At 56.3% G+C, this 11,910-nt stretch overlaps 1 protein-coding gene across 2 annotated transcripts in view; it reads left to right on the top strand.

Moving 5' to 3' along the window:
• LOC121663199 overlaps nucleotides 1-9,715 on the top strand; it is a 10,126-nt gene extending 411 nt beyond the window's left edge. The window contains exons 1-3 of one of the 2 annotated variants that reach the window (XR_006015562.1): nucleotides 1-524; nucleotides 6,672-6,769; nucleotides 7,160-9,715. The exon at nucleotides 1-524 is cut by the window's left edge and continues 411 nt beyond it. Coding sequence is in view for 1 of the 2 variants with exons in the window: in XM_042025228.1 (XP_041881162.1) it covers nucleotides 1-447; nucleotides 6,672-6,769; nucleotides 7,183-7,527 (890 nt within the window). In the remaining variant the exon portion in view is untranslated. The remainder of the gene's footprint in view (nucleotides 525-6,671; nucleotides 6,770-7,159) is intronic. The other variant, XM_042025228.1, reaches the window with a different exon arrangement.
• Nucleotides 9,716-11,910: the final 2,195 nt, after the last annotated feature.

Consider the following 11,910-nt stretch of genomic DNA (forward strand, 5'->3'; position numbering starts at 1 on the left):
ATAGAGCTCAGGATGTGGGAGCACAGGATGGAGCTCAGGATGGAGCTCAGCTTCCAGCCCCTTGCCAGGCTCCCCAGCCCAGAGGGATTTTCCTGTTTCCATTGTTCAGGACACCGAGATCTGTCCTTGTTCTTTCTTTCCTTCCTGCCTGTGCACGTTCAGGAGGGGGAAGGGGGTTGCCCCAGGTCCGTGACCAACAAATGCTGGCAGCAGCACCTTTCCCAGCTGCGTGGAGAGTCCCAGGAGAGCTGCCAGCATTGAGCAACTGTTGTCATCATCCCTGTTTGTGGGAGCCTTTTTTGGGTTACTCATCCCTGATCCTTTGTGCTGTGCAGTGCTGGCGGGTGAGCAGGCACTTCCCAATCCGGGATATGAAGCAATCCAGGGATCCAAACTGCTCCAGCTTCACTGATCCAACCAACCAAGGATGCTCAGAGATGGACTCAGGTGTCTGTGGTCCCCTCCTGGTCCCTGCCTCTCTGTGCCCTGGGATGAGCACAGCACATCTCTCCCTTCTGTGAGGGGTCTGTGAACTTCCAAAGGCTTCCTGGGGTTATCTGTGTGTGTTTTCCAGGCTAAGGAGTGCAGGTTTGGGGTTTGGGGAGGGGTTTTTTGGTGGCATCTCATAGCTGAGAACCGAAGTGCTGGGCCCTCACCGTTGCAGGGGTGTGCACAGAGATAATCGGTGGTGTCAGTGCATCCAACAAACTTCCATCCAGCTGGAGCTGCCAGCTCCAAAACCTGCCCGAGATGTGGGTTAAATACTTCCAAACTGGGGCCAAGTCCGTCAGCAAATTTGAACCAAAAGTCCCTGGGAGAGCTGGTTTTCTCCGGTCTGTGCCGCTCATCCATCAGAGCCAGGGAGGGGGGAGATCCCTGTGGGACCCTTCCCACTAATCTGTTCCTTCCACAGAGCGAGTCCTGGTCGCCCTTGTGCCCATCCTACATCCAGCTTTATTCCCAAACTCTTTTATTCCTTTCCTAAAACCCCGATTTTGCAGCCCAGTGCAGCTTTTTGGTCAGTTTTCACCCAGCCGCTCCATCCCCTACCCGCAGCCGCGCACGAGGATGCTCACACAAACATCACGAGAGCCGCTGAGGTTTCTGGGGACACTCACATCACTCACAGCCACTTTTCCTTTAAATATCCCGAGCTCAATCTCCCTTTGTCTGCGACCTTGCGCCTGCCTGGATGAAAATAGGTCAGTGATTCCGTGCCGGAGCAGCCGGGTTGGCGGAGCGAGCGCTGGCCCCAGGCGCCAGCCCGGCTGCAAGGGAGGCACGGAGAGGCAGCGCAGCCATAGGCCGGCTCCGAGGGAGCGCTGCTCGTCCTTTCCTGCCTTGTTACCGGGCAGCAGCCGGCTCCGAGGCTGGGGAGGGGCAGCAGCAGCCCCGTTGGGGTTTCCGGGACGCTTTTCCCCCTTCCCGTGGTCAGGGTGTGAGGGTCTTGGCGTTCGTGGGCATCCGGGATAGGCACAGCCCCGACTCCGGCTGGCTCCAGCCCGGGGTGAGGCACCAAGCCGGGGATGCCCCGCTCAGCCCTCCTGTGGTGTGGAGCTGAGGGAGTCGCAGGGAGGGTGGGAATCCTTTCCATGTGAGGGTGCCGGGAATGCTGGTGGGACCGTCCTTGCTCGCAGGGAAGGGGTGTCTGTGCCAGCCTGACTCTTCTGTGACACAGAGGAGGGGCACTAACCGGGGCTGGGGACGTTTAGGGGCTGGGGTGATGTTGGGCATCTCTCGGCCGCTCTTCCAGCAGCAAACCTGCAAACGCTTTCCTGCAGCACTTCCCCCCGTGCCATCCCGTAAATCCCTTGGTTTTCAGTGCCTCACGCCGAGCTTGGGTGCGCGGGTGGATTTGGTGGCTGTGTCAGGGTGGGTGTTGTGGGTGTCACCGGTGCATTGATTTCTGGCAGCTCTTTAATGAGCTTCTCTCGCTAAAGACATCCATGGATGGAGCCCCTCTCCTATGAGGGAAGGCTCAGACATTTGGGATTGTTCAGCCTGGGAAAGAGAAGACTCCAGGGAGACCTCAGAGCCCTTCCAGTGCCTAAAGAGGCTCCAGGAGAGCTGGAGAGGGCCTGCAGTGACAGGACAAGGGCTCACGGTTTTAAAAGAGGGGACATTCAGAGCAGATATTGGGAAGAAATCCTTCCCTGTGAGGGTGGGGAGGCCCTGAGCTTGCTCAGAGCAGCTCTGGCTGCCTCTGGATCCCTGGCAGTGCCCAAGGCCAGGCTGGACATTGGGGCTTGGAGCAGCCTGGGATGGTGGAAGGTGTCCCTGCCATGGCGTTGGAATGGGATGATCCTTTAAGGCCCTTTCCAACCCAAACCATTGTGGGATTCTGTGACTTTTCCTCTGCATTTCCCTTGTCTAGAGTGACACAAAAGGTGACCAGCCTGGCTCACACACCTCAGAGTCTAGTGCTTGTGCTAAACATCAACTACAGCAGGAAAAGTTCCTTTTTTGGGGTGTGGGGAACGGGATAAATCGGGGAAAAGAGAAAAAAGGCAAAGGGAAAACTCCCCAGTGGCCACCTGGCAGGAGTCTCCCTCGATAATCCCTTTCTCCAGAGCAGCAAGGACTCCCCCAGGTACTTCTCCTACTCTTTGAACTTCCCCATTGTCAGTCCCTGGAAGTGTTGATTGGAGCAGGCTCTGATGAGGAGCAGATGCTGCAGCGCTAATTACCCGCTAAGCTCCGCGCTGCTCAGCCCCGGGTGATGTTTAGTGCTTGTTTTAATGACCCTCGTCCCTCATTGTTGTCGTCCGAGGGTCCTGGTGCGAGGTCAGAGCACAAAGAAAGGGCAGGAAAAGGGAGAGGAGCGCTGCCAGCAGTTGTAATTAACTCCTCTAATCGCTTCCCACCGCCACCCACAGCACGAGAGCGCTGGGCTGATTTGAGATAAGGTTTAGAGACCTCCAGGTTAGGGCACTGCGAGGGCTCAGGGTTAGTCTTAGGCCTGGATTTGTCAGCTCTCACCAGGAAAAAGACACTGGAAAAATCTCTTCTGCCTGGTCTGCCTGCCCCACACCCTGTCTGGCAGCAGGGCCTTGATTTCCACCGTCTCCTTTTCTTCCTCATCCCGGGAATGGATTTTAGTTCTCACCAGCCAGGGATGGATTTAAAGTCTGTCCAAAAAGAAAAAAGAAATTAAGAAAAAAGAAGGCTACCAGTGTCTTTCCATTTCCCCTTGGGCTGCTGAACTCCAGCTTTGTTCCCTAAATTTCCAGATAAACGGATTCTACTCCTGTCGGGAAGGCAGTTTTATCATCACACTTTGATGTGGGGAGCATCTAGATGAGGGAATTTTGGACTTGATGGATTTTGAAGAGCCAAGCAATATTTGTCTTTATATAGATCTCTGTGTTCTAGAAAATCTCCGTTCCCTGCCCTTGTTCCCATTCAGAAGTGTGGTTGCTTGGCTTCACACCTCCATCCTGCTTTTTTTAAAGGCAGGAAAAAAGAAGAGCTAAGAGCTCCCTCTTTGTCTTCCCAAAATATCCTGAGAGGGTCTCAGTTGTCCTGGCTTTTTAACAGAAATCCTGGCTTGTCCACATTGGAGAAATCTGATGTTTGAAATGCTTTTGCGAAAAAATCCAGTGGAAAAAGTCATTTTCTCCGGACACATTTAATTCAAAATAAAAAAATAAAATGTTGGCTGTGCAAAGCCAGTAGGAAAATCTCCTCGTGATTTTTCCTTCCCCTTCTGCAGTGCAAGAAGTCAAATCTAATTTGTCCGGTCTAAAAAGTCTCCTGCAGGAGAATTTAAGTTCTCCTGGTCCTGTTTAGCCTTGCTGGGGGATGATGAGGGAGAAGGGGGTGAGGTGGGAATGGGGAGAGCTGAGTCCTGACCCAGGGAATGGGCTCCCTCAAACCAAGACCTCACAGGAGAACCAGGGGAGTGAAAAATAAATCCAGTGTTGTTGCTAACACTGGAACAAGCCTTGAGAAGCACAGCCAGGATGGAATACCTTGGAAATGGCTGTTCCTGCAATTTTCTTTCCTTTAATTGATCCGAGCACTATTTTTACACGGCTCAGATGCACTCAGGGCTTAGAGGCTGCTCTCTGGAAGGAAGGATGATAATTGTGTCCTTGCTGATTCATTCAGCCCCGGCTGAGGATCTTTCTGGAAGCATCTCCTGTGTCCAGGTGAGTGAAACCTGTCCAGAGCTCGCAGCCTGAGATTCTCCTTCCCCCTCCTCAACTCCTGCATATGCTTAGAAATCCATTTCTGCCCCTGATAGTGTACACTGAGGCCGAGGTCTTCTAAAGAGGGCAGGGTTAGGTTAGATTTTAGGAAGGAATCGTTCCCTGGGAGGGTGGGCAGGCCCTGGCACAGGGTGCCCAGAGCAGCTGGGGCTGCCCCTGGATCCCTGGCAGTGCCCAAGCTGGACACTGGGGCTTGGAGCAGCCTGGGATGGTGGGAGGTGTCCCTGCCCATGGCAGGGGGTAGAATGGGATGGGTTTTGAGGTCCTTTTCAACCCAAGCCATTCCATGATTCTGTGATTCTCCTTCCTAAAACCGGGCCCAAGGATGGGGTGTGAGTGTAAAACTGCTCTGAAGACAGAACGTGCCCGTTCAGAACATGCTCCTGTTGCTGTAACGAGCTGGGAAGCAGCACAAGAGCAGCTGTTTCTCATTAAGTGCCTGCTCCAGTCCCTTGGCACTCCAGAAAGCAGAAGGTCTCTCTCAGCGAGCTGCTGCAGGACCTGGGGCACAGCCGTGCTCCGTGAGGCTCAGCTCGGGAAGCGTCTCTTGATCTCTGCTCCGACACGTCCTCGTCCTCCTGCTGATTTCTGTGCTTGTCACCGTGCTGGGCTCTGCCTCAGGTCAGCAGGAGACAAATGGCTGATAGGTCTGGAGCCTGCGGGGCTGCAGGAGTCATTTAATGCTTTCTGCATCTGATCCTACGGGCGGGAGCTGAGGATGGCAAGGAGAAGATCGGTGCCTGCCAGTGCTGGGGCCTGCACAGCCCCTGCGCCTGCCACAGCGGGGCACAGAGGGTTTGGGCTGGAAGGGACCTTTAAAGGCCTCTAGTCCCACCCCTGCCATGGGCAGGGACACCTTCCCCTATCCCAGCCTGGCCTTGGGCACTGCCAGGGATGCAGGGGCAGCCACAGCTGCTCTGGGCACCCTGTGCCAGGGCCTGCCCATCCCAATATCCCATCCAGCCCTGCCCTCTGGCACGGGGAAGCCATTCCCTGTGTCCTGGCCCTCCATGCCTTGTCCCCAGTCCCTCTCCAGCTCTCCTGGAGCCCCTTTAGGCCCTGCAAGGGGCTCTGAGCTCTCCCTGGATCCTTCCCTTCTCCAGGTGAGCACCCGCAGCTCTCCCAGCCTGGCTCCAGAGCAGAGGGGCTCCAGCCCTTGGAGCATCCCCATGGCCTCCTCCGGGCTTTTTCCAGTAGCTCCATGTCCTTCCTGCGCTGGGGGCCCCAGGGCTGGATGCAGGACTCCAGGTGGGGTTGCAGGAAGAACACCCAGAGGATTTCCAGCACCTGCTGGCGAGGCTCCCAATACCTCCTGCACGCTCCTGTTTTCCTGGTCCCATTTTTTTCCTGACCAGATTTCCTCGTGTCCATCTCCAAAAAGCACAGTCCTGGGATCAGAGGTGATCCCGGGAAAGGCGAGGTGTTGGCTGTGGATGGGGAGCAGGGAGCTGGGTCTGGCCAGCTCCAAGCAAGGATGATTTTAGCTCCTTGCTGAGTCTGCAAAGCCCGAGGCTGCATCCCAAAGATGCTTTGCTTGAGTGGCTGCAGTGGAAGCTTTTTCCTGTTAAAGCTGTGGCTGTGCTGGACTGCACAGGGAGCGAATTACTGATGGGATAAGCGGATGCGATGCCTGGGAGGAAGGATACCTATTGTTCTGTCCCGGGATAAAAGGCTGCTGCTGCTGCTGAGTCAGTGGCCAGGGAGGAAGGAAGGCAGGAGGGAGGATGTGGAATGCAGATGCATCCGTCCCTGAGGGGGTGAAATCCCTGCTGGACCCCTGACTGGGCTCCCAGTGCTCTGCTCTGCCTCACCTGCTCCAATACTGACATTCAGCTCGAAATCTCCTCCCAACACGTGGTAACCCCCCAGTAAATCCCAGTCCCCTCCCCTCTCCCAGGCTGGGCAGTCACTTCTCAGAGTGTTTTCCCCGTTCAAGCTCTCAGTCTTGAAACACCTTCAAGCAAATCCAAAGAAATCCCCTTTTTTGCTCACTTTGGAGACTGTTAAAGCATTCAGATCTTCCCTGGTGTGCGCATCCCAGACCACAACACTGCAAAAAAAAAGCGTGGGGAGAGCCTTGGTGCTGCCTTGGTGCTGCCTTGGTGTGTATTCATGCTGCAGAGAGCCCAAATCTGCCTGGGAAGCGCACAGGAGCATCAGTGATGAGCTTTGCCCGTGCTCTGAGCACACATACCCCACCCAGGGGCAGGAAGGACCGCATTTCCCGGGAGATCTGCTGCTGAGGAATTACCTGGAGCAGTTCATTATTTTGGGGGGGGGGGGTTGTTTGCCCGGATCTAAAGAGGGGGGATGAGCCACGCTCCTGGCAGGGAGGTCAGAGGGGTTCTCAGAGGGTACATCTGGAGTGCTGGTGACTCCAGGGCAGAAGCTGCTCCTGCTTAGAGCAAATATTTTAGGAATGTCCTTCTCTATTTTTATGTCGTTTTGTTTTTCTTTCAGTGTCTGCTGAGAACTTGAAGAAAAGCTTAACCGGGACAAGAGGATGGATTTTGAATGTGCAGTGGAATAGTCTGAACTTCCCGGATGACAGAGATAAGGTAAGAGTGACAAATCCGTGGGGGAAAATTGACAATATCCTTTTGCTTTTAAGGGGAAAAATGTTTCAAAGTGGATGTGAGCTGTGACAAAGGGAGGCCATTTCCCCTTGCCCACCCTTCACACAGGAGGTGCAAGTGTCACCCCAGCACTGAGCAGATGAGGCTGGGCTCACCTTTGAGTCCCCTTGAGCTTCTCAGGGCCTCACCACCCTCCCAGGGAAGAGTTTCTTCCCAATATCCACTTCCAACTGCCCTGCCATGAGCAAGGACATCTTGAACTAGAGCAGATTTCTCAGGGCCCCACTGCTCAGCTCTGCCATGCTCCTCCCTCCCCCTTCCTAAGGGGATTTAACCCCTTTTGTGTGGTTTTCCCCCTCCCACCCATCACAGCAGCTGCTTCTCCTGTCCTGCAGCAGCCGCCATGGACAGTCAGGGAACACGATCTGCCCTGCAAAGCTGGTGAGGGAGGAGGCAGAGGAGAAGCACCGGCAGTGAGAGCAGCAGGGAGCAGCTGGTGGACATGGATGGGATGCAACTGGGTGTTTGGGGCAGCAGGAGCTCTGGGCTGGATGAAGAGAGAGCTACAGATCGAGAGAGAGATGCTCTGGAGCTGGATTCCCAGGGATGGAGCCTTGGGCCAGCACGAGGGGCATTATGTTGCTCTTTACTGGGAGAAAAAGCAGCAATTACTGTTGAAAGCAGCAATTTCAGGTTTGCCTGCAGAGCTCCACCTTTCTCTGAGGGACCCCTCGCAGTAACCCGGGGATGTGCAAACCCTACTGAGCTACAGAGAAACCTCTCAAACCCCAGAGCCTCTCAAACCCTACTGAGCTACAGAGAAGCCTCTCAAACCCCAGAAGCCTCTCAACCCCGCAGCGATTTGCATCCCACCCCAAAGCCTGTGCACCCCTTCAGTGCTGCATTCCTGCCCTCCATCTCCTCCTGGATTTCCCGGGAAGCTCGGTGGCTGTCGGCAGCAGAGCTCTCCTCTCCCTTCCCAGGCCGTGATGCTGTGCCAGAATCCTCTGTTCCAACCACACACGTTCCACATCGATCTCAAATGTGCTTTAGAAGGGAGGAGGGGGAGAGGCCATCAATATTCTTAGGAGCTTTCCCAGTGCTGTTGCCTGAGCCTGGGAATGCCTGAAGGAGTGGAATGGCCTTGTGGGGTTGGCCTTGTGGGATAATCCTGTGATGAGTGTGCAACCCCAGGCAGCTCTTTCATCACCCCAACTGTGCCTTTACCTGTGGGTGAGTGAATCCTCCCCTGGCACGTACTCCTGCCCCAAAGCTTTTGGGGAGCAGAGAGGCCCTGGCCTCCCTCCTGGCACATTTCCACTTTCCTCCCTGGCTCCAGGCACGCTCAGGGGCACGGATGTAGGAGGAACCCTGTCGCTTTGTAACGGAGCAGCCATTTCCATCCCCTTTTTGCAGCATTACCCATGAGGTCAGGATGTTACTGAGTGTAGTTTGGAAGCCTCCTGAGCCTGCAGCCACCGCAGGCACAGACCTGCACCGCTGACCCCTCCCAGCAGTTGTGGTTGGTCTGAATTCAGCCTTCTGCTCGGCCCAGGGGGTTAATGTGACTCTGCACGTCCCCTGCTGTCCCCACAGCGTGGGCCTTCTCCCTCTGCCTGCTCCCTGCTACCAGATGCATTCTTTGCTTCCAACATATGGCCTCAATTACTGTCCCTCTCCCTTGATTTCCTGCCTCTCTGGGTTTCCTGAAACTCATCCCCTCCTCCTGGCAGCTTCAACTCCTGCAGTGAGATGCTTTGCAAGCTCTCATATTCCTCCCTCCCTCCCTCCTGCTGCTTTGCTGCCTCTAACGAGGGGGTCCTGACCCAGAGCGGGCACTGATGAGGCTCAGACCCCCCCGGTGCTGTCACCGAGCCCAGGAGCCCCAAGGGCCTGGCTCGCCACGGCAAAACTGCCCAGCCCAGGGTCCAGCAGGGCTTTGTCCCAGCTCCTCTGGACAGAGGTCCCCACCCTCCCTCAGCATCCATCCCACATCACCCTGTCGTTTTCAGCCGACTGCTTCATTTGCAAGGCTCAGGCTTCTTTTTATTCCCACCCCCTCCTGAGGCTGGGGGCTTTCCAAGCCTCTGCCCTTTGAAAGGGGCATCAAACAGCTCTGGGTTTCCCCTGGGTGCTCTTTGGCCTCTTTCCCGGGCATTTACCCCTGCAGCAAAGCCGTGTACCCAAGGCTCCTGCCTGTCCAAGCTTCGGAGGAGGGGAAAGGGCCTCTTCCCGCTGCTGGGGGGAGCCCCCGGCCCTGCAGCATCGGGGTGCTGGAAATCCTAAGGAATCTGAGCTTATTCAGGGCGCAGGGGGAGGTGGAAACGGTTAAATCCCACAAACGAAGCAGTTAATGATTCCCAGCCCCTCGATGGCATGTTCCAGGTTTTGGAAGGGGGTCTGGCCAGCAGCTGTGCCAGCAGTTGTAGCTCCAAAAGAGCATTTTCTTTCTGTGTCAGCTTTCATCCCCGGCCCCTCTGCATTCCCCTGGTGCCTGCAGATGCCAGAGTTTCCAGGGCTCCCGCTGCTACAATTCCTGCTCCTTTTCCCTCCCATCCCAGCCCTGGAGTTGTCTGATGGGGAGAGGGGTGAGGAAGGCGCTGCTTGCTCCGTGTTTGTTTCCTGTCCCATCCATCCCGAAGCACAGGAGAGGCTTTTTCCCAGCACAAAAATGGCTCGGCAGCATTTGGGAACGGCAGGAAAAGCTGAGGAGCTGCCCCTCTGAAAGCAGGAGTGCAGCGGAGCAATTTGGGATGCAACTGGGGATAACAACATCTACAGCTGAGCAGTACCACAGCCACGTTCAGCTGCAGCAGCCCTGCCGTACAATAGGGTTTATATATTGTGTATATATGACTTTTATAGATATTAAATATTAAATATTGTGCAAAAAGCTGTGTTCTAATAAGGCTGGGCACTGATTTCTGATTTTCCTACCCACAGCAGGGACACACTGGTCGAGCGACGCCATCAGGAGCATCCCTGGTGGAGTCACCATCCCTGGAAGTGTTCAAAAAGTGTGGATGTGGCACCTGAGGACGTGGTTTAGAGGTGAACACAGTGGGGCTGTGAATTTGATGATATTTAAGGTCTTTTCCAGCCTTAACGGTTCTGTGATCCCCTGAAACGTGTGGCACCTCCCTAAATTCCTCCTCACCTTCTCCCGATGCCTCTTCCTGTAGGCAGCGGTGGAAGCACAGAGAAGGAAAACCCCAAATTTCTGAAATCAAGTGTAAAGGGTGATTAGAAATCCTTGAGTGCACGAAAGCTGGAGGGGAGTGGGTGAAGCACAGAGGTGAGGATCCAGGCCACAACATCCTTCCTCACCCTTCCACACCCCTTGAGTGGTTTGGGAAGAGCTCGTTCCGAAGTTCCCATAGGGCCACTCCCCTGTCTCATCCTCAGGGACCCTTCAGAGTCCCCCAGACACCCCAAGCAGCTGGATCAGTGTAAGACCTTCAAAGGCCCTAAGAGGTGCCAGTCTCTCCAACGTGCCCTCAGAACTCTGAGCCCCGGCCCCGGGGCTGAATTCGGACTGGTTTGCTCCGAGAGGAGCGTCCCTGCCAGCCCAAACCCCAGCACCGGGTGCTGTGTCCCTCCCAGGACACCCCAAGGCTCCGGGGGCTCGGGGGTGCAAACCGGCACCCTCAGCCCTTCCAGCCCCCCTTCGCTAGCCCCAAAGCCGGCTCTGGTAGCCAGGCTCGTGTCCCCATGCCGGTGCTGCCCTGCGCTGTGTTTTTGGGGTGCCGGCTCGGGGCCATGGGGCCGGGCCGGGGGTGCCGGCAGGTGGCAGCCTGGGCAGGCGGCACGGGCAGCCTCTCGCAGATGTTTAATGGGATTTCAGAGCTCTGGGATTCATCGGGAGCTGTTGTCATGGAAACGGAGATCTGCGAGAGCCCGGGCGCTCGGCGTTAACCCCCTCGGTGCCGGGGAGGATGTGCCGGGAGGGAGCGATCCGTGCCTGGAGCTGCCAGCCTCCACCTGCTTTGCAGGGTCAGCTGTTTTATTTAGGATTGGGGTTCTCATTGCCTCTTAACATCCGCCTCTGTGCTGCTGCAGCACAAGGCTGAGCCCCGCTGCTCCAGGACGGGTGTCCTGACTCCTGCCTGGGCGTCCTGGTCCTCTCCTTTTCAAGTTTGGGAGGTTCCCACACAAAAGAGCTGAACCAGCAGGTGAGGTTTGGGGGGGGAAGTATCCTACTAATGCCTGCTCCCAGCACATCCCCCCCACTCGGCACCTCCTCTGGGGCTGGGGCTGGACAGGAGAGGGCACCAGAGCTGCGCTGCCACTGGGGTGGTGGCCGTGCATGTGTCACCCCCGCACGTGGCTCCCCCCGGGGTGACACCCCTGGCCCTGGGGAGGACGAGCAGCTGCGGCCGGGGCTAATCTCCTTAGGGCCTGAGCGGCAGCACGGCAGTGAAAGGGAGATTAGGGGGCAGGGGGGCTTTGGCAGCCCGGGATTGCTCGTTGGAGAAGCAAAAGGAGACAACTGGGCCAAGCAGAGACCCTGGGGGGGATGAGAGGAGCAGCCGGAGAGGCCTCAGTGGGCAGCAAATAACCCAGCAGAGCTGGGGGCTCGGAGGAAGGGAAGGGCTTTAGGAACATGCCCAAAACTCCTTGTGGAGCATCCCCCACCTCCTTCTCCCCAGGAGGAAGGTGTTGCCAGCCAGTCTGGGCCCTGATCCTTTCCCTCCCATCCAGAGGGGGGAGTTGGATGCCTTCCCCTCCCCCCCATCTTACCCAAGGGCATGAAAACATTCCTGGAAGCATATCCAGAATGGAAACCCACTGAACTTTACCCCATGCCTGAGACATGGAGGAGCAGGACGCGGAATATTTGCTGGACAAATGATATGAATGATATCAATGGAATATTTGCTGTCCTTTCCCATGGCTCGATAGGGAAAAGATGCCGTTTCCTGGAGCAGAGCAGGGCGTGAGGCTGCTGCTCACAAAGGCTCCGTGAGGGAGTCCAGAGCCTGGGCTCCATTCCCTCCTCCTGCCCCGCTGGTGTCGCTGCTCCTGTGTTTTCCTCGCCCGTGGCTAACGGGGCTGGAGCAATGGATTTTTGGCAGGAAGTTTTGCGGTCCTGCCGGGGCAGGGGAGGGTGGCAGGGTAGGAGG

This window comes from Corvus kubaryi, unplaced genomic scaffold, assembly GCF_017639235.1.
Source record: "Corvus kubaryi isolate FWS band 111438036 unplaced genomic scaffold, C.kubaryi_AGA036_p1.0 128, whole genome shotgun sequence".
NCBI classification, from domain to species: Eukaryota; Metazoa; Chordata; class Aves; order Passeriformes; family Corvidae; genus Corvus; species Corvus kubaryi.